At 21.2% G+C, this 24,007-nt stretch overlaps 2 protein-coding genes across 2 annotated transcripts; both read right to left on the bottom strand.

Moving 5' to 3' along the window:
* Positions 1-2,026: 2,026 nt before the first annotated feature.
* On the bottom strand, positions 2,027-4,597 carry LOC105368180 (uncharacterized). The gene is made up of 5 exons (XM_011507133.1): positions 4,511-4,597; positions 4,139-4,424; positions 3,793-4,027; positions 3,586-3,724; positions 2,027-2,149 (listed from the first exon to the last, which is right to left on the bottom strand). The coding sequence occupies exons 1-4, from the start codon at positions 4,525-4,527 to the stop codon at positions 3,633-3,635; spliced, it is 630 nt and encodes a 209-aa protein (XP_011505435.1). The 5' UTR covers positions 4,528-4,597; the 3' UTR covers positions 2,027-2,149; positions 3,586-3,632.
* Positions 4,598-8,905: 4,308 nt separating this feature from the next.
* Cad96Ca (tyrosine kinase receptor Cad96Ca) lies at positions 8,906-22,068 on the bottom strand. Its single transcript, XM_011507134.1, has 8 exons — positions 21,731-22,068; positions 17,486-17,736; positions 15,765-15,877; positions 14,304-14,685; positions 12,052-12,228; positions 11,324-11,674; positions 9,705-10,010; positions 8,906-9,165 (listed from the first exon to the last, which is right to left on the bottom strand). The coding sequence occupies exons 1-8, from the start codon at positions 21,804-21,806 to the stop codon at positions 8,929-8,931; spliced, it is 1,893 nt and encodes a 630-aa protein (XP_011505436.1). The 5' UTR covers positions 21,807-22,068; the 3' UTR covers positions 8,906-8,928.
* Positions 22,069-24,007: the final 1,939 nt, after the last annotated feature.

The raw sequence follows: 24,007 nt of genomic DNA, 5'->3' as shown, positions 1-24,007 counted from the left end.
ACTGTAGATTTTTTAGTTTTTTAAACATGGGTATAACTGAATTTACCGTTGCAATTAATGATGATAGTAGACAACTCTATTAAAAATGGTTGACAGTTCGAATTCCGACTGCGTCACCTCTAAATTCTTTTATGTATTTTGAAAATGATTACACATTTATATTTTCAGATTTATAAAACTGAATGTTGACGTACTTATGTATAAAGAAAATGTGTTTTCTAATAGCAAATATCTTCAAGTACAGTTTTAGTACCAAAATTATCATTAAAATCTTCCAAATTTTTAAATAATTTGATGATTGTAGTAATATTTGTTGAGTTTGGAACTTGGTAGAAAGGAATTGCGTTAAATTACGGGAGTGTAGTTTTTTCTTTTCATAAAGTCTGTTTTTCAGTAATGATTTTATTCGAAAATCTGTTGAAAACAGCGAAGTGTGCAAAACGAGAAATAGTAATGCACATCTAGACCAAGCAATAGCAGGGTACGGGATACACGATATGAGGTGTGAATACAACAAATTTACGCTAGCAACAGATAAATTCGTCACATTTTTCAAAGATATATAAATACATAAATTACGTTATATAATTATTATATACTATATTAAACAATTTTTTTATTAATTAACTACTTGGAAAAGTTGAAATTAGAATTGAATAATTAATTTTTCTCAGTTTTATTGAAGATAGTATAATAAATTTACTTATTAAATATATAAGCTTAACAGAAAATAAATTGAATCGCCTTTAACAAGGATTCGGGGGAACTTAAATAAGATAAATGATAAATTAAACATTTCTTTGCGAGGAAGACAAATCATAGATGTAAACTTAAATTGTTACCAAGTTTAAATGATCTACCAAATAATAGTTGCAGATTTGTACAAAGTCAACTCTTGAAATGTGTTAAAGGCGTTCTTCTGTAAATACTTGTAATTCACGTGTAAATCTCCTCTAAATTATTGTAATAACTGAAACTAGCTTAAATTATATTATTATAGAAAAGCATAATTTCTTTTAAACAGAAGCATTAAGAATATCCTTTTTAAACATTTGGATCATTAGTTTATGATAATTAGAATGTTATTTTTCCAAATTAAAATCTATATAAATACGAATAAAAAGTAGTAACTTATTATGGAATTATAAATCAAAATATTTAATTCATTACACATTTTACCATTGATTATTAAAAAATAAAAAAAAAATTTTATTTCTTTTCAATTTGATAATATTAATATTTCTTGTAATAAAATTTACTGTAATTTATATGAATGATTATTTTTAAAACTATTCTAAAAACTAAATAATTAATTAATAATTAATTAATTTTAATATAATAAAAGTTTAAAATTTAAATGTGAAACTACTATTTAAATTTACAATAAAATTTTAGAGTAACCGATTAACTTATTGGATGTATCATGCTAGTGGTATAATTATTTAAATGATACAAAAATCATTTATCTAAGTAAATATGAATATAAAAATATCAGTAGTATCATAAACATTGTAAACAAAATCTTCAGATTAATGAGTTTTATTACTAGAGTGAAATCTTGATTAAATTAGAATTTATTATAATTATTTTTTATACACTTTTATAAGTCAAGACTTTCAATTTAATTGAAATATGAATAATCGTTCATATTATTACTGTTGATTTTATTAACATCAAATAAACTTTATTACATAATTGAATATTTTCAAACATTAAAAATGAAAAATTAATTCATTAACATTTTTAAATATATAAAATTAAAATATCATTAATAGATTAGATGCTTTTATTTTTAAAGATCTAGAATATATTTTAATTAAATTGAGATATATTGCAAATATATAAACAAAATAAAATTCATATCAAATTTTTAAAAACTTTTACATATTTACATATATTATTGTCAATTTTAATATGATCATTTATACAAAATAAATTATACTGCAAACACTGAATTATCGGAAATTGTGATTTTTATATTATTTTATTCAAAATATACATTTAAAATAATTATGATTAATCAAAATACACAAACAATAAGAATTTAAGTTACAAATTAAACTAATAATCAAATAGAATCTAGTAGATCTGCTGAATTTGTTGAAGTTGGTAATAGTGTATCCAACAAATGTTTTGGAGATGTTTTCAACTGCAAAGAAAACCAAAAGAGTCATTCTATTTATTATACAGATATGGCTCAATTATCTAAATAATTATTAAACTGATCATTTAAAAAATTTGACTACATGTTTATCAGTTGGTTTAAAATTAATTCTATATCTCGAAATATAGATTAAATAATTATAAAAGTTTATTTCTATATTAATAAATATTTTTAAAATAAAATTAGCTGCTTAAAAACAAAAAAATTTGTTATTGAACACAATAAATATAAATTTGAATCATTTAAATTTATTAGGACATTAAATATTTCAATAATAGGTTATACCAATACTACTATTAAGAAATGTATTAGAAAATTCTATTATTTAAAAAAATTTATAAAAAATACTCTTCGTGTTATTATAACAAAATTGTCCAATTTTAATGAGATACCTAATTAAGTCATAAATCTGAAGTGCTATTTCATGCTTTTATTATATAATATTTATTGTGGATATGAAACTTATATGAAAGTTAAATTTTTATTTTTATATTTCAATAGTACAAACAATCCCCTTCATAAGTTGTTTAATGATCTTATTTGATACAATACTAGTAATTTCTTCAAAAAATATCTATATGTAAATAATTATATTTCATTGCAGATATTATTATATGTCAAATTATGTTTTGAATTTACAAATAACATTTTTCGAATTATTTCCACAACTTTAATCTATTCAATTGAATTATAAACATAAAAAGTAATCCATCTACTATCGTAATTATAAAAGAAATTTTATTTTAAATAAAAAACCAATGTAACATTACTAATTTAAAATTTTTAATAGTTTTACTTTAATTTTTTTGTTACATTCCATAAAATAATATACAGTAATGGTGGTTAATAACAATAATGGTAATAACGTTTATATATCTTATTTATGAATTTATTTTAACAATATTTTATGCATATATTAATTCTTTAAAAATAATCATTCCTATAGCTAATTTAAACATATTACGATTATTTTTATACTATAAAATCTATTTTTAATATGTAAATACTATATTCACAATCTAGCTATAACTCTTTTTCTGTATTTTGTTTAAATATTTCATTAACTTAAAAATTGAAGATCCAGAAGCTTACAAGTATAAAAATGTTATAAATATCTATATAAATTATTTATAAAAAATGTATAAAAGACAATTGATAATTTAAATCATGTGTATCTTTCATTTCATTAAATATAAATATTTATATAAAGATTTATAAAAACTTATTTAACTTAGTCCACATGATATGATTATATGCACAAATATCTTGTATTAATACAAAAATGATAAAAGCTATTTATATACATAAAGTAAGTATATGTATAATATATTTTGTATACTCTCAATTATACTAAATTTTTACAAGATTATTTTAAAACAAATGTTCTTTATACTAATAAATAAAATATAGATACTACTTACTATTAAACGAGAGTATCCCATATTAAAAAATTTTCTTTTATTGTAGTTTAATCATCTAACACAGAATCCAACCACTTTTCTAAATCTATTGACTTAATAGGCTTTTGTTGTATACAATTATTCATCACAATTTTCCTTTCTAAATTAATGAAAAATATTTTAAAAAGTGTTTTAATTTTAAAATAAAATACAAAAACAAATTCCAACCATTTTTAACGTTATGTTTCACAATGAGTGGACCTGTATAAACTGGTTCTGTCAAGGACAGCAAGAATTCCAATTCTGCTTCATCATTGTCAAGTTTATCATCCTGTTTTTCTTTTACAATATTCAATTTTATATTAGAATTACAAGCTTCGTGTTCAATATTTTCTTGTAAAGTTAACATTAAATTGCTATGGTGTTTATCCACTATGTTAATATCTGATTTGAATTTAATAGTCTATAAAATTAAAGATAGTTTATAATTATTGAAAAATATAAATTTTAATAAATTACTATGTAAAAAATGTAAATATAAAAATATTAACAATAAAAAAATATATATACATACCTTTTTATCAAACCAATCATTGTCAAATTCTTTATTGTTGTCAACACTTTTGGAATGTGATGTTGAATTAATACTTTGACTATTTATATAGGAATTAAAATTTTCGGTATCACTTGATGATGATGATGAATCATATTCTGGAAACCAACCTTCCTTTGGTATAAATTGCTTTAATATAAATTCATTAGATTCATCATTTTTCTGTTCTATTGATTTTTGTTTATTGATATTATTAGTGACATTACGCGATTTATATTTTTTTTTCCAATATTTATTTTTAATAAATCTAATAAAGAGGATTGAATAAATACATAAAAATTGTAATTACATTAATGAAAAACAAAGAATTTTATTATTTCTATAAATTCTTACTTTTGTTTAGAATCCATACGTCATTTCAGTTTAATGCAATATTTTAATATTCAATCTTTTTTCTTATATATTCATTAATACAGATTAAAATCATAGTCTAGACAGAAATGAAAAGAGAGATTGATGATATTTTGTATTCTAATGTCATAACATAACCATAAACCAGTAAGTATAACAGTTAGAAACTTACGTTTCGTATCATAATACTGCGCGCCGTATTTTGAATAAAAGAATTGATTTAAGTAATATAATTGTTACAAAGTAAGTCATAGAAAATAATTGTGATATTTGCCCTCTATAAAAAACAAAATCAAAGTAAATATATTTCGTATATAGTATGATATTATTCAGTTATAATTATTAAATAAAATGTATATATTTATATATTCTATTAAAAAGAATAAGTAGTTATTTTAATCGCAATTATCAAGTTTATAATAATAAAGTAATTCATTATTGTATAAAAAGTAAATTTATTTGACAATTTTGTATCTATAATCCACAAATTTGTGTTTATAATATATGCTTTAATATTTTAGTTTTATGAATCTGAAACGTTATAGTGCGATTATAATTTGATCTTCAAATATATTAAGTAGTTCTATTTTGTCAAGCCTACAATCATTATTGGTTTTTCCTTAGTTGAAGTGTTTTACGATAAAAAAAAATTATTTGATTATATTTTATACTAAATTGTAATGCAAAATTATAGAAAATAAATCCTATTATTTCAAATTGTTGTTTGAACTTTTTTAATTTTCTTTTTTCTCGTATATCCAATTCCAATTTTTTTTTTGTCATTCTAAAAACTAAATGCCAATTCAAACTATAATATTTTTATGATTGAATATGAACATTGAAATTTTTATTTCAAAACATTGTTTCCAAATCGTACTTTGTTATTTTCTTATTCATACATTAATCTCAGTAGAAATATTTCTTTCCATTCATAGCATAAAATGAATCAATTTTTCTTTTTTAAAATTCACAATAAAATTAGTGTATAATTAAATTCAAATACTGATAAGAATTAATATAAATATTTAAGTATTAATATAATATAAATACTTCCCAATTATCAGATAAATGATAATTGAATCTCAAATTGAATCACATTATAGCAATTTTTAATGTGAAAATATAATAATAAAAGTTTTAATAAGTATTTCACACTTTATCCAATTTAATTATATTATACTAATTCTTTTTGTTAATTACATAAAAAAACTTTCTATGTTTAAAATTTATTATTATTTCCTAAAATAATTTATTTAATTGTTTAAAGCTGTACAAAATTAATTCTTACAAAACATAATTTTCTCAATTATAAAAAATATATAATGAAATTTTTGTACTACCTATGAATGATGGAAATATAATACAGTGGCTTATAATTTAATTCGGTGGTAATATAATATTATATTGATTTAATTTTTATAAGGATGCTTAAACCTGATAGTGGCTAACACCTAGTTCATGCTTGGAAATAAGTAGTAAAGAAATACAGCTATTAAAAAAAACATCAAAACAGTAGAATTTTTCAAACATATAAATAATTCTTAATGATTATATTGGTACTTATAGTATTATGGTAAAGTTAATAATTAGTGTAACAAATTATAATTCATTAAATCATTTATTTGTTTTACTATATTTACTTGATATTTCTTTAACTAGTATAAATTGTAAAGAGTAAGATAGTTAAATACGATAAAGTGTGCGACTACAATTAATTAAATTTAAATAGAACATTAAACAACGGATATTTTTATTGAGAATTATCTAATTAGTAAAAAAAACTTTATAATCTAACATTAAAGGCATCAGATAAGTACAAAGAAAAACGATTTAGTACAAAGAAAAACGAAAAAATATACATGCTAGATTTTCGAAGCACTACTTCAGTTTTGATAGTTTAAATTCAAGTTTAAATTTGTTTACAAAATCATAATTTATTCAATATTTTTTATTAAATTATATGTGGATTCATTATGACAAAATTTTATATGATTTTTACATCTTATAATTATTATTGACGAATTACAAAATCTAGTTCTGATAATCTTGAATATCAACTAATTTATTCATAGTTCTTCTTAAATTCAGAAGTTTGTATTGGTTTTATTAAAATTTCTACAATTTAGAAAGATATTAACTGCCAATCAATAACCATTTTACAACCGAAAGCGTTAATTTTTTCATATAATTCTGAATAAAATTTGCACATTCTATTTTTTTTTAATTTCATGGTCGCTTTGAATTTAATCATACAGTTGTAATTTTGGAAGTTCCAAAAAAAATAAATTATCAATATACAACTATTTTTCTGACGTAATTGTAAATCTATAAGTGAAAAAATGAGTTCATGGGCATTATATTAATTGGCCTAACGTTTGTGGTTAACGATGGATGCATTGTCTTTTATTTCTAATCACTAGTTACTTTTATAAAGAGAAAGTAGCAATTTATAAGGATGTGAAAGTTTGTACCGAAGATCATCTTACAGTTTTGATAACGAGTAGCGGTTTAAATATAGCTACTTCTAGTGAACAAAATTATCAAATAAATTGTCCAGAATCACGAAAATGATATTTCCAATTAAACCTATTACTTGCCATATTTTATCTATTATCCATTTTATCTATTATCTTCTCTATTTCTTTTTTCTCTAATTCTCTAATTTCTCATGGTTTCATTCTTTAATAATTTTATTACAAGGTGTTTGAATTTCAAATGTATAAATTATTTTGGAAATAGACAATTTTATCATTTTAATCTTAATATTAATTCTATTATATTTGATTCTTTTGTTCCATAATGTACTGCAGTTATCCACAAACTTGAAAATATTGGATTATAAATCAATTAAAATATTGATTGATTTAAAAAATCAGAATTAATTGTGTATTAGAAATTGTCATAAGTACTAAGGAATAGTTGCTGTTTGATTGAGTATTCTTATATACTCTATTCATATCTCATGTTTTTGAATGAAATTCGTAGTTTCAGTGTCTTTTATTTATATCAGGCTGTATATGTTATTCAAATTTTATTGTATATAGTATATTTTTCAATATTGTATGCTTTGCTGCATTATTGATGATATATTTTGACACTTAATCTTTCATATCGTTGTCATAAATTTAAATTATAATTATTTATATCAATATCTATATATGTACTATGAACATTAAATTACACACGCGCGAGCACGCATATATATATATATATATATATATATATTTTAAAGGAGATCAGAAACCTCGTAATGAGCTTTTTATTAGAGATAATCAATGTATGAAAATCAGTCAAAGAAGACTTAAAAAAGAATTAAAAGAAGTTTAAAATAAACACACACCTTCAAATTAATCTCTCAATTTTCCGCTAGAAATCATCGGCCTGTGTATTTACACCGAACAATTAGTTTAATTTATAATTAATGACCTATTATTTTTTGTAAATGCACTCTTTATTATATGATACATAGATATAAAAATCTCTTTTAGAGATAATTTTACAATAAGAATATTATTTTTTTTAGAAATAATAAACTTCCATACAATATGAAAATTTAGAATTCTACAAGTAAAAATATTATTCAATATTATATTCTAAGGATTCTATATTTTAACTACGTTCTTCAAATACCTGAATTTCTATTTAAATTATCAGAAGTAAAAAGGAGTTATTGTTTTGGCATTTTAGGCTTTTGTAGGCATTTGTAGGCTCGGAAGTAAGTACCAATAATAGACTGGCAAACCAATTGATAATCAGTACGTCATAATCGTTGATAATCACTGTCTTTATGGAAATATGTAGTTGTTTAATAATAAAAAAACATAATTTTAAAAAAAATGAGCGTTTAATTAAATATAAATATTTTTTATCATTATACAAAATTTATAATTATATTTATTTAGAGAGTTACATAAAAATTTATATGTAATTATATACATTATACTGTGTGATATAAATAACAATATATTAATGTTTACCATTTTATAATACATATGTACAATTTAAAGATCTAGAAAACAGTTGAAATATTTATAAGATTATATCTAAATATTATTTACGTTCGATAATCAAAACTGTTATATATTTTTATTCAAAAGTTAAAATTAATGGTCCGAAATTACATTACAAAAAATATTATTTTAAACAAAAATTTTGATATTCTTTCTTTTTTAATGCTTTAAAAATTTTTTTCAATTTCATAAAATAACAAATTATATGTTACTGTAATTTACTATTATTTTATTATTTTGTAATTGTATTATTGTATTAGTCTGCAAACAAATAAAAAATTTATATATTAGTATTGTTTCACATATAGTGTAATTTTTTTCTTTACTATTTTTATAATAAAGTTACGTTATAAAAATTTAACGTTGTCATTTATTTAACATCAATAATATTTACAGTTTTTCACCACTAAGACTAAGCACATTATAATAAGAATGATCAGGAAATCGATCAAGTTCAATATAATCTGTTTCATCAAGTAAGAGCCCTTCTGCTAAATTTACAAGTTCAGTGAATGATGGTCGACAAACAGGATCTTTGTCCCAGCAATAATACATGATATTATAAAGTTCTCTTTTACAATGTTCAGGTCTATCCAATCTGTAACCATCTTTGATTTTTCTCATCACCTATAATTTGAAAATCAAATAATCATACGTTGAACACAAATAAGAAAACTTATAATTTAAATAATTAAATAAATATACTATGAACGCATATACTTATTTACAAATATTCTTTGAATGTGTTTATAATTTTTACATATAAATGTAGATTCGGTACCATTAATTGTTATAATGCTTACATATTGTAAATATTAACATTTATTTCAAGATATATAATATTAACTGATTTATTGCATATATTTAAATTTGTTTTATATTATTACATAATTTTAATTAAACTTTATATAAAAATCATATTTATATTAACTAATTAAAATCTAATAAATTGTAATAAATGAACAAAATCTATACATTATTTAATTATAATTATTTTGTTAATAATGTTTTAATAAAACAATATTCAGTAGATTAACTAAAAACGTATTAATTTGTATAATTAAAACGTTCTACATTTAAGCAATAATTATAAATGCAAAAGCTTAGAAATCTAAAATAATTTTAAGTAAATTAGAAATATTGTTCCTTTGAAATTATCGGTTTACCTCAGCAGCTGCAAGTCCGGGATAAGGTGTTGACCCAAGCGTAACAATTTCCCAGATTAAAACGCCAAAGCTCCATATATCGGATTTTACAGAAAAAATATTATCATATAAACTCTCTGGTGCCATCCACCTTATTGGTAATCGTCCTTCTGACTTTCTTTCATAAATTTGATTATCTGTCACATCTCGAGCAAATCCAAAATCAGCAACTTTACAAACTCTATTATCATCAATCAAGATATTTCGTGCTGCAAGATCTCTGTGGATTATTCCTTTAGATGTTAGATATTCCATTCCTTTTGCAACCTAAAAAATTAATCAAATATTAATCATTTATAAATATAAAATATGTACTATGTACTTATAACGAAAATCTCGATGTTTTTGTAGCTATAATGATTTACATTTGTAATATATTCATGTCTTTTAGTACTTCTCATAGCTTAATTATACGTGAAGACAAATGGAGTATAAAACATTGAATATAGAGTTCTAAAATATTAAAATTACCTTATTGATAGTTACCAATAGAGAATCGAGGCTTCTATTCGTCACTAATTATAATATATTGAAAATACTGATTTGTGAGAAACGATTAACACAAATAAAGCATAAATAAGATGTTCGTATATATGAATATAAATGACCATGTTTGTTCTATAAGAGGAGCTAATTTTAGTATGATATGAAAGGATTAATTTAATGTAATCTGTCGCTAATAATCCACTAAACTAGTCTCAATCTTGAGTGTAAAGCTTTTAAACTTTTCATTAAAAAATTTTATATAAATCAACGTATAATTACACACACATTAAAGCATGAATTTTAAACGTGTATTTATGTAAATGCAATTTCAATATACGAAAATGCTTGGAAAAGAATGTTCATACTAATTGGTCTAGACACTTTGGAAATTCATTTTCTTTAATTGTTAAAATAAATCAATAAGTTTTTAATTATATATCAATAATTAATTATATTAAGCATATCAATCAATTTGGAAAAATAATAAAGAATTTTTTTTGCTTATAATACAAAATTATATGTAAACTTCCCTATTAAGTTAAGATATAACAGTCAAGAATATAGTAAAAAAAATACTTCCTAGCATGGATCGATATACAATCGTCTTTAAAGAACGAGAAAAACTGAAGTATTAATAGAAAAGGTAGAGTACCAAAAAGAAAAGGTAAAATACGAATTGGATGAAGTGAAAAGAAAAAAAGAAATAATTTAACCATATATGAATTAAGTAAAAGCATAAAGATCAAAATTTCAAAAATTATTATAGTAATTAAATATATAATTATTTATAAAATGAAAGAAATGAATAATTAAACAAAAATTGAACAAATTTTAAAAAACTATTCAAATTATTTTTAAACTCATACGTATTATGATACTATATTATACGATCTATATATTTAATTTGTATGAATTTAATCGTTATCATAATATAAAATATTTTTAAACATTATATACAACAAGATAATATAAATAAGAATGAAAATAAATTCATAATAAAAACAATAATGTTATTGATAAAATATATTATAATGTATAATATTTTGCGTAGTAAAAAAAAAGAAAACTTTCTAATTCTAATTCTTAAAACATACCTGATAAACAAAACCAGTGAGATCTCTTGAAGTAAGGCCAGGACCACCTTGACTTCGTTCTTCTCTGGAAGCTCTCAAAAAGCTCTGCAATTTTCCACCACTTACATATTCAAGAATAACGAACATGGGTTCACGGTCGGTACAACATCCTAACAATCTTACGACATTTTGGTGCATTTCAAGGCTCTTCATAACTTTCAACTCCTGTACTAAATCAAGTCTTTCTCGTTCAGTGGCATTTTCTTTTAATGTTTTTACCGCAACAATGGTTGTACCTGATGACGTACCAATATCGCGAGCTTCGCACTTCCACACTTGTCCGAAACAGCCCTCACCAAGAATATTAAAGACCTATGAATGTTTATAAAGTAATTTAGAAAATATAACTGTTATTAATTATATATATACGTATAGACTTTCCAATTAAAATTCTAATATTTTTATTTTCATTTTCATTTTTTTACAGTGACTGTAAATATTGCAGTTTACACGCAGTTGGTTACATACACACGCGCATAAATAAAAAAAAATTTAAATAGATTAAAAATATAATATACGCATAATTTTAATGAACTCTGTTCTTCTATGTTCCATTCAAAGATAAGTCATAATTGAAAAAAAAATTAATTGTAAAAAGATTTTTCGGATACAACGCAAATTTCGATGAATAATTGCCAATACGCTAAAAATTAAATATGTTTATAATATCTTGATTGAATCTAACATACTTTCAATTTATGTCTTGGAAATTCCCAGTTGTCATCTCTTAGTTTTATATCAACCATTTTTTCTTCTTTTTCCCATGCTTCGTAACGGTTTCTATCAGCTTTCGGACTTCTCCATCGTTTCAAATCAAACGATAAATCATTCGATATTGTTGAAACATTTATGTCTGTCGCATCTTTCTAAAATTAATAATGTATAATATTACTTCTTAGAAAACTTATATTATATTAAGTGATGATGAGAATTTAACATAATCACAAATTTGGTATAAGAAAATAATATAAAAAATATAATTAATAATTTCGAATTTCAAATTTGCTATAAAAGTAGTACGAATAGATTTTATAATAATGAAATATTAATCAGATAAAGTAATTTGTTCAACATTATATTTTATATTTAGAATCAAGAAAAACATCGTTTAAAGATTAAAAAAAACTTCGAGAACAGTTTTATCAATTCTATAAATTAATATTAAATTAATTTTTATGCAAATTTACTATTTATACTAATATTTTTAAAAGTGATTATTGAATTTATATTTATTGAATTTATAACAATTTATTTTAATAAATTGATAATTTATATTTATAACAAAGCAGCTCAGTATCACATGAACAAATAAATTATCGATATGAAATATTAGGTTTAAAAAATGTTTCTTATATTTTATATAACTAGTACTTTTTAGTTTTTATTAGAACAAAGGCAAATATTAGATTTATATAATGATCTGTCATCAAAACCACTGTATAATATTTAGTCCAATTAGGCCAAACAACCTCATGTAAGTTGGATAACATGGAGTTATAACAAGAAATTCATACTCTTTCTATACATGCTATATTTCGTATGTAACTTTCATATTGAATTTACGAAGGTAAAATAAAATATGAAATCATATAACAATCCAACAATGTTCTTCAACAATAATACAGTATTGCACTTATTCATAACATTCAACAATTACTTGTAGTACCGTACATTAGCACTATAGTTTAATTTGTGTTGAAAATAAAAAATATGAAAATGTTAGAAATGACAGAGCTTAAATTGCATTTTAAATTCAAAAACAGAAATAATCTCTTCCAATATACTCTGATAATAAAATCATGCATAAATAACGAAAAATTGCAAGGAATCGAACATTCTATACAAGAAGTGCTAACAAACCTTATATCAATGTTATATTTTTTGTATCTATATAAAATAATATTGAATTCGTTATTAATACAGATATTAGTTAATAGTTAATTATTTTGCATGTAATTTGATGAGTTTTAAAATACGATATAAGTGAATAAAAAATCTTAAATGAAAAATCTTTATAAAGCATGCAAATTTCATGTTATGCCTGTTATTTTATCATTTTGTCAAAAAAAAAATTATTCAAAACGATTGGATTTCAAAAAATGATTTATTGTATTATTAATTGATAATTGTTTAATTTGTAATGAATAATTTTTTTAAGTAATTATATGCAAATTATTGAATAAAGAATGTTAATAACTGAAATTACTAACAGTATATATATATATAGTTTATAAATCAAATGTGTATTATATTAATTAGCACATTTCAGGAGAATTACAATCATTACAATTTAATTTATACCGCATATCGAGTATTATACATTTATGGGTTCAATCTATATTTTTATCGGGAATTTCATAATATTATTGGTGAAATAAGTTAATAGAATACGGACTAATATGCATTTAAAATGAAGCATTGAAAGAGACGAGTTGATCATTTAAGAAAAGAATTACCATTAGCATTGTATTTTCAAGAATAAATTTTGTTCGAACGATTTTTAATATCTTGACAGTTTATTGTATCATTTTAGAAGAAATCTTGAATGGATAACAAAAAAAAAAAACAAACAAAAGTACTTTGCTTGAAAGACATTTATAATAAATTTTCAAACACGAATATTTATGAGATAGCATTTGCAAATGCCAATCTAATGTTCACTTATTATTACTTTAATAAAATTAACTTTTTAATTGAAATTGTTAATATTATTCAATTTGCTCATTAATAATCTGTGTTATTACTGTTGATGGTAAAAATTGTAACACGCATAAAAATTGATATAAAATTATATTACTAAATGTGTGATAGATTAAAATAATTTTTTGAGTTAATACATATACGTTAAAAAAATTACAAAGTACTTTGAAAGCTTTTGTGTATTATTAATGTAATACATTATATTGTTAATTGAATTTTCATAAAAAATAATTTAACTCACGCTTTGGTTTTTAGATTTTTTGATGATACAAATACGTTTTCTGAGTGTCCAGACACCCATGCCAAAACCAAATATAAGAACACAAATCACAGCAACCAAAACTAAAGTCATCACAAAATTTTGAGTTGGTGAAGACTTATTCGATTTCACCTTTGTGTTAAACATCGATTCTTCAGAAACATTTGCAGCAACAGCGTTATCTAAATTAGCGGTATTAAATCCACTTGATTTTGAAGTATCCAGTTTTGATTGTAGACGAGTCTTTATTGGTGGTTGATATTGTGAATAACCAATACTCGACGACGGAGAGATTGTTAGTGTTGGTAAACGTAAAAAAGGCCGAATTAATCCACTGGTACCGTATTGGTTTGAAAATGGCGTTCTATAAAATAAGAATTAATTATGCCATTGAAGAAAAGATATGATAAAAAAATTTTGTTTTATTTTTGCTTACTGTACATTGTTTTACAGTGTATAGTAGATATATTTTCACACTTGAAAATTTACGAATAAATTAATTACACTCTTGATACAATAATTTGTATAAACTAATTTTAAATCGTGGGTTCAAGATTTTGTATAAATTCAATTTTTATATAATCTAAATAAATATGATTGTTAATATTGTCATCATAAAAATGGAACGATAGTTTTTTTTCTACATTGAATTTGATGAATTTCTCATTACAGAAATATGTCATTCGAAAGAAAATAAAATAAAACAGTTAGACATTTATTTAATTGCTCCCAGAAAATAAGTTTGACTTATGTTTGCTTAACAACTAATATAGAAAATATTTCGATCAAATCGACTAAAGAAAATAAACAATAAAAGAAATTTCGATTTAAGCTAATATTACGTTCAAAATAACAACACAAATGCACTAATTTACATATTGAGATATTATTACAATATATATATATATATATATATATATATTAAAATCCTATCTCGCCGTTATTTTTCTTTCAATAATATTTCTGAACATATATATTAAAATTTCATTAATAATAATGAAAAAGATTTTAAACGTTAATGACAAAGCATTGAATACGAATGTCACTACTTAAATTATTTGTTTTAGACGCTGATAGAATTTGTTTATCAATTCATCATCAATTGTTTAAGTAAAAACATAGTTACAAAACGAGCACAAATTAGCTTTTTTGCATCTTTGCATCATTTAACCCGAGATAACGTAATAATTTTTCGTTTAAAAAATAATCACACAATGCAAATCGATCATATAAGAAATATCTTTTAAAAAATTCCAAAATTAAAAATAATTTTTAATATATATTTTCATTATAATCTGAAAAATATAAAAACATTAATTGTTTGCAAAACTGTAAGTAATACTAATCATATTAATATTAAATAAATTTGTATAAAATAATGGTTTTCAAATAAAATTTATATTTATTTGTTTTATAATAATAAAATTAAATATTACTTCTTACCTTGTTTCTCCTGTTCGAAAATCGTCTGCAGTTTTAATATTAACATAAACTTCTGATTTAGCTATCAGTTGTCCATCAGAAACTGTTACGTATAAGGAAATGTGTTGTCCTCCCTTCAAAAAATAATTATATTAAATGAATAATAAATGTATTAATATTTGTAAAATTATTTTATTTTTTACACTATTATCACTATTTAAGGCAGATGTATTTCATACAAATTTAAAAACAAATTGGACATCGTATATTAAAAATTGTAAACAATTTCTATTGTATTTAAATTTATATTAAATTAAGTAAGCGCAATATTTTTAATAAAGACCACTCTTTTTGTATTACTAAATGTATTAAATACACCATTAACTAGGAGTATTTTATTTTAAATTTGAATAAATTTGAATTATTTTAAATTTGAATTTGAATTTTAAATCTAAATAAAAATAATGGTATCAAAGATATGGATATTGAACTGAATTGAAAGTGTTACGGTCCAGCCAACAATATTATACTTTGAAAATGAAATGAATTCTAGTGCTTTTTAAAAAATTCATATTTTATCGCCAACAGTTAAGAGGTAGAAAATTATGGCAGTTATTGTTAACATAATAAGCCGTTTCATGTAAATGGATTCGTTGAAACCTTCAAATAATTTACTCGATTATAACTATGAAATAGCTTTTGATTAATTGTATAAAGTTAATCTACTTTAAAGTTAAAAATTAGTAAATATTACTATTTATTATGTTATATACTTATTATATATTAAAGAATGTTATTCAATTTTAAGTGAAATTAATATTACAGGTATCACTAATGACTTTTAAACAAAGTTAATAAACAATAAGTAAACGAAAAATTTACTTGATTGATGTCATAAAAGATATTAGAAATGGAAAAATTCTAAAAGAACAAGATTGATATTCAAAATATTCTTGGGGAGATACATATATTTAATATAAATCATCAAAATTGAACTGCAAATAATTTTATTGGGCATATTTTTAAAACTTTAAATTCCGTTGTTTACAATTACATTTTAAAAATCAGGAGATATATTTCTTAAACTAATAAATTCTTTTATGTTGTAACTTACACTTTTAAAAACTGTGTGATAATAAGTCTACTGAAATTGTATAGAATTTAGATTTTTACATTATACAAGCTTCACAATTTAACGCGTAAGAAATTGACAGTTATATTGAAACGTATTCATATAATTTTCTAATTCGATTTCAAAATACTATAAAAATAGTTACAAATATACATTTTTCAACTATTTTATTTTAGAGTAACCTTATATTATCTATATTTTTTTCATATATAAATTTTATCTTAGATATTCTATAATCCACATATTTGATGTATTACTAACTACAAATATTTGATGCAATTGTATATATTGTATGAGTATATAATTTTAATGGCATAATTCTTTGTTTATTTATATAAACTACGCGATTACAATGATGAAAAGGTACCAATTATTTAAGAATATTTTTGTACATTTTTTCTGAAAAATAAACCTTTTAACGAGAGTTCCTTTGAAAACATAAAATATATTTGTATTTACTTACTAATATTATGTAAAATTTTTATCAGAAAATAATGATATATACATTTTAAAAAAGTATAATAAAAAAAGATAAATAATATATTTATTTGAAATGTCTACTATAGATACCATGACAGAAAAAGAGAGTATCAGTTTTTCATAATCTCACCCGTCCTTTCAAAGTTTCATTAAGATAAATTATGCCAGTCACATTGTCAATAGTGAAGGGTAGTGGTTGTTCAGCTGTCAAATCACCATTATAGTTGAGAGTACTTGGTTCCAGACCGTATGACAACTCATCTTGCTCGTTATCTTCAGCGCGAACACGTTCTACCACATGTCCCACAGGATCGGTTTCATGTAAAATCCAATTACGATTCAAATACACTGTAGGGGGTGTATTATCATTTAGTTGGCAATCTATTTATAACATAGAATATTTCCACTTATCAGGCTAAATGTAAGAATTTATTGTTTTATTAATAGAACTAAAAGTTGATTATAACATATGTATATACGTTTAAAGTAGAGTCGGTCAAATAAATATATTTATAATAGCAATATTATTATAAATTTGATGATAAAAGTAAAACAAAGATAGATAAATAAATTATTATTAGTAATGATATAATTATTATTAGATTAAACCTATAAAGTATATTTGTTGATATTTTCAATAAAAATAAATGATAAAAATAACTATAGTGTATAAAGTTATATGAAGATTAAATTGAAAATTGGATTACTATTATATTATATCATATTTGCTTTAATAAATTGTGTATCGGATATGATCATTATTTTTGTATACATGATCATAAAATTTATAATTTTTATATAAAATAGAATACATATTTAATTTTAGTAAAAAAACAATTATTTACATTAAAGTGTAAATAAATTATAATAATATATAAATTTCATCCTTAACATTAATAATATTTAATTCTATATTTAACAAATACAATTAAAATTAATATAAAAAAATATGAAAGGTCAGTATATTCAATATAAATTAATATTCAAATAGATTTCATATTTCGAATTAAAAAAATGTAACCGCACCCATAATTATAATTGAAGAGAAAGTGTTTAATCTTTCAGATTCCATAATGCAGCGTCGATAACTCCATACGCTTGCATAGAGATTATACATTTGTAAACAAATTCTTAGCGAGTTAATACAATTTATAAATACTTTTAAATAAACATAACGGAACATATGTAAATTTTATAAAATGTAAAATAAAATGTTTGTAAAAATAAATGTTTATGAATATAAACTAACAAAATAATAATTGAAATAAATAAATAATTTATTACAACTATAGTAATAATTATTATTCTAATTAAAATAATATTATTAAACAATAATAAATAAGTAAATATATAATAAGCACAATAATTCAATAATGTTTGTATTATTATTTTGTATGCCGTATTATATAATAATATAAAAATAATTATTTATAAATCAATCTTTTCATAAAATTATATATACTTGTATAATAACTATAGCATTAAAACTAGCTATAAGCAGTAAAACTATATATTTGAATAATAGTAATAAATATTATAATTTTAAATTTATAATAATTATTAATTTTCCGAATATCCTTATAGTTTTATTTAAATATTCAATATTACTTTAGGTGTATTTATTGCATATTAAAATTATTACATTTGTAATTTGAATGTATATGTAAAAATTATTTTAAACAAATTCTTACATCAACAAATTATAGTTATATATTTTTTATTAAAAAATTATTATGTGGAACATTATTAATAGATCAAAAAGATTTTTGTAATTATATATTTAAAATTTTTTAATAATTTATGAATATATAAGTAAATTAATAAAATATATCAAAGTAAACCTTTTAAGCATTATTTGATTATCGTATATTAGATTATACAGAAAACATATAAGGATTTTAATATTTATAATAAAAATGTATATGTTCATAATGTAACTTCTATAAGAATATAATGAATGAATAATACTTTTCAACTTTCCGGAAATAATAATAAAATAATGACAGTCGTCAAAAAAACAAAATTACAATATTAAAAAAATTATTTATGAAAAGTATATGCAATGAAATAAATATATATAAATATTTGTAAGAGAATAACATAAAGATATTTGAGATTGAAAGAGAAAACATTGTCTTTTTTCTGTGCATAAGAAAATAATCAGATATTCGTTGAGAACTTTCACTTTGTTAGGGTCAACAGTTAAGACTTTTATATATACATATATTTGCGTAGGAATTTAAAATATGTTACTTATACTCCAGCAACTTGGACGCCGTACTTTCATGAGTGCTGGATTGTACATATCTAAAATATCTATCGGAGTTGAAACAAAAAGTAAACAAAATTGAATATTTGTTAAAAAAAAAATATATATATATAAATTACTAAGTTTAATTTGTATCCTTAAAGAACATTCTTATATGTCAGTAAAACTTCGGACAAATTTATTATTATTTATTTTCGATTTTACAAACTTTTAACCAAATTTCTATTGTTATTCATATATAGATATGTATATATATATATTTACGTATATAAATAGATAAAGACTTTCAGAGATTGATGCTACTTTTTAGTAAAGTAAAAAATTTGTTATGTATTGTTTTAACAATACTTAAAGAAAAATACTTAAAATATTGGATAATAGAAGAGTATATTTTCCATTCAAATTTATCAATTACCATTTATTTTTTATTACTAGCGGTAATATAACATTATTTGTTTTTAAATTAATTGCACATCTTCCTACTTTGTGTAATTGAAAAATCCTGAAGTCATAGTGAGATTACTTAGGTTTAATAATAATGGATATTGTCATACTCGTATATTCTCCATTTCTGACATATTTTTTTAAATAATTTAAGAATTTGTTGAATATTACATTTAATTCAATTATAAAAATTGAACTGTATACATAATTAATGGAAATAAAATTTCAATTGATAAAGTATATACTTATAGAATTATTTATATTTAAAAATACTTATATTACCAATAGTAATCATTTAATAGTAAAACCATTATATTTAAACAATAATGGATAGCATATATCGGCAATACTAAAATATAAATTATTGAATATTACAAAAGTCAAATAAATATCAGACAATGACAGTATTATATAACATTTCAATTAACTTTGGAGGGATTTTAAAAGAACGACAATTAACATATTTCGAATCTAGTAATTAACTTTCATAACAAAAAACAACATTGCTTTAATAAAAAATAAATAATATTTTAATCATAAAATATTATTAAATATGGTACACCAAAGATGTTAAATTGAGTGTTGATATTATGTAAAACATTATGTTTTTATTAGTAATAATACAATTTTCGATAAATATCAATAAAAAAGAATTTAATCTTCTGAGTATTGTGTGAATATTTAAAATGACCATATATTGATTATAAACACCTGTATATTTGTACTTTTACTCTAAATATTGGTAAATTAAAATTTACCAAAGATTTTTCAAAATTAAATTTTAATAAATCGCTTTTGATGAAATAATGAATAATTTAATTAGAATCATTTTAATAAATAACTTTTAAATATAACATTACATGGAAAATAGTCTATTTAGTTAATAATAATTTATATATTTTGACATATTTATTTTACATTTAGTCTAGCTTTCTTTATTAAAAATAGTTCTATTTATTACATCTATTTTAAAAAGAAAAGACTATTAAAAATCATGATGTAGAAGAAGGCTTGTTGAATTGAATTTATTTTATATATTTAAAATAAGACCAGAGCTGATATCTGACAAAAACCATCTTAATATATAAACATTTAAAATCATATTAGTACATACAATATTCATTATTTAAAGATATAAATAATTATTCAAATTATTCTTTATCAAACATTGATACTAAAATTATAGTAAAAATTAAATTTAATTATTTTAGAAAACCTTAGGTAAAACTAAATAGGAGATATGAAACTATATTGGCTACAAAAATTAGCTGACAATATAATGTTTAAATTAAAACAATGTTCTCTATTCATTTCAGTAAATACTGCACTTCAAATATAATTAAGGTATCTTGGATATGTTTTATTTACTATGTTATTGAAGGCAAGTATATTTATTTGTAAGATAATTTACACAATTATATGTATTATTAAACAAATATAATTTAATTAATTTATTAAGCAAGAACTTCAAGATTACTATTAAGATTAATAATAAGAGACCAAATAATAATAGAAGTTTTGACAAAATTAATTAATAAAATAAGAGTAAAACATTTATTATAAGAATATTATGATTACTCGCAATTATGTAAAAATGTACAAATACGTTGAAAATTATAATGCTTAGTCTTTAACGAAAAGACGAGTTAGGAATTGTATTACCTGAAGGTTTTATAATGAAAGTCACTGCTACGAGAGTAAATATCGCCGAGAAAATCATTGCCGATCGTCGCGACATCAACAAATTTTACGACGATGATATGGGGAATGGTGATCAAGATCTCGGCAAACCTTGCCGATTCTTCAGTAATAACCTGTGCTGGCATGTGTATTTAATATTTTTCACGATATCGTTATTATTTACATCATTTGTTTAAAATAAATTAAAAATTTCACTTTTTCGTTGTCTTCTTTTTTTTACTCTATTTCTCTCGTATTTTTCTAGTTTTTCTATTAACGTTAAAAAATCACAATCATATAGTACACTTTTGGATTTCAATAATTATGCAAACTTTTATTTTTGAAAAATCAATATTTAAAAAATCGATTATTTCAATATAAATAAATTTACACAGTGATCTTATAACATTAAACATTCTTTATACACTTCATGATTTATCAAAACCATTTGTCACAAAACTGTTTTAAACTGATTATTTATAGTATAAAAATACAATAAAATCGGTTCAATTGAAAGTTTCTAAATAATAAATGCAATGTAATTAAACGTTAAAAGTACAAAAAAGATCGACGAAGAATTACATTTCAAACTATTAAATTGAAATCTTCTAACTTTTCAATTAAATTCATAATATTTATTCTCAATTAATAATTTGATTTTCTAGTCGCTTTATTCTGATCTGTCAAACATGCAAGTTATTCCAACTCTTTCTTGGGCCAAAATTGGTATTCTTTTTATATTATTTAAAATAGTTTACTTAGATTTACTATTTTCAATACAATACATTTACACCATATCTAAAACAATTTATAATTAAAACTTGTGAAAATTAATATAATTAACGAAGAACCCTTCACTGCTGTAGACTGTGTATTGCCTTTCTTGACTACATTTAAGCTACTCAAAGTACCTTTTACCTGGCGCGCCATCTTTTATGTATAGAGTTCACTCATGCATATCTGTTGCTAAGAACTACTGGTAAGAAGAAAGTGAGAGAAAGAGATAATATAAGATAAGAAAGTTCTGGTTTACATAACATTCAGATCAATCTAAAAACTTTAAAAATAAAAATATTGTTGAATAATTTGTATATCGATATTTAATATTACATTTCTTGTTAAAATAGAAAAGATATTTTTCTTCAAAAAAAGTATTAAAAATAAAAATGTTTTTATACAAAACACAACCATAAATATCTTATTTAAAGGTTTTTATGTATTTTATGGGTTAAATAATTAATTTAAATAAAAATATATATCTAGAAATATCACACATCGTTTTATTATTAACAATTTAATGATTTTATTTTTTATAGAAACTTAGAATTCAAACTTCAAAATGTTTATGCGAGTACATAGCGCATGCGTAAGTAAGATATGAATTGACTTGTTAAAATTAAATGAATATTTACATACCAATGTAATAAGATAAAACATAAACATTTTATATAATAAATTATTAATTCAATTAACAACAAATTAAAATTTTAAACACATATTAAGATAAACAATTGTAAAGGCTTAAACTTTATTTAATTGTAAATATACATTATAAAAAAACTAAAATATCTTGTGGATTTAATTAAAAATTAATTAAATAGAAAAAAATACATATTGTACTAATAATATTTAATTTTTACATTAAAAAGATGGTATCTTTTAATATGTTCCATATGTATTATTTATTTTTTGATATTAGTTATTGTTTTATTTTTTCAATTTCAAAGTATTACATCTACAAACATGATATTAATAATAAATTAAGAAAGAAATATAAGAATTTAACTTAATTTTTTATATACCAGAAATACATTTAAAAATATTTGTATTATTACAAATAACTAATACATATTGACATAAATTGAATAATATATTGAATATTGCTATAAATTGATATAAAGTTTTGATTATTCCACTTTGATTATTATATTAATATCAAAGTATTAGATCTATAATAACTTTTTCGATCGATTAATAAATCAATAAATTATACTTCAATAAATTAAATTTTATAGAAGAAATATGATATAATTAAAAATATATAGTTATATTTAATTAAAATTAATTAAATAATTGATATAATTTATATAATTAAAAGTTAATTCAAAATAACTAGTGAATTAGAGCTAATCAAAATAGTAAAGTATAAATTTATACAACTATGACACCATATGATGATACTTGGATATAGATTTTAAATTTAAATTATAAATAGAAGTAGAAGTATTTTATTATCTTCATTCCAAAAATTTATAAGAT

The sequence above is a fragment of the Ceratosolen solmsi genome, unplaced genomic scaffold (genome assembly GCF_000503995.2).
Source record: "Ceratosolen solmsi marchali unplaced genomic scaffold, CerSol_1.0 scaffold6, whole genome shotgun sequence".
Taxonomy (NCBI): Eukaryota; Metazoa; Arthropoda; class Insecta; order Hymenoptera; family Agaonidae; genus Ceratosolen; species Ceratosolen solmsi.
The sequence above is the reverse complement of the archived record's forward strand: the minus strand, read 5'-3'. Positions and strand labels throughout refer to the sequence as shown.

Excerpts from the sequence above, each read along its gene's own strand:
- Cad96Ca (XM_011507134.1), bottom strand. The coding sequence starts at position 21,806 with ATGTCGCGACGATCGGCAATGATTTTCTCGGCGATATTTACTCTCGTA. Across the intron at positions 15,878-17,485 it reads ATGAAACTTTGAAAGGACGG|GGAGGACAACACATTTCCTT; the intron begins GTGAGATTATGA and ends TATTTTTTGAAG. Across the intron at positions 14,686-15,764 it reads TTTCGAACAGGAGAAACAAG|AACGCCATTTTCAAACCAAT; the intron begins GTAAGAAGTAAT and ends CTTATTTTATAG.
- LOC105368180 (XM_011507133.1), bottom strand. Across the intron at positions 4,028-4,138 it reads ATGATTGGTTTGATAAAAAG|ACTATTAAATTCAAATCAGA; the intron begins GTATGTATATAT and ends TTAATTTTATAG. Across the intron at positions 3,725-3,792 it reads GAAACATAACGTTAAAAATG|AAAGGAAAATTGTGATGAAT; the intron begins GTTGGAATTTGT and ends TCATTAATTTAG.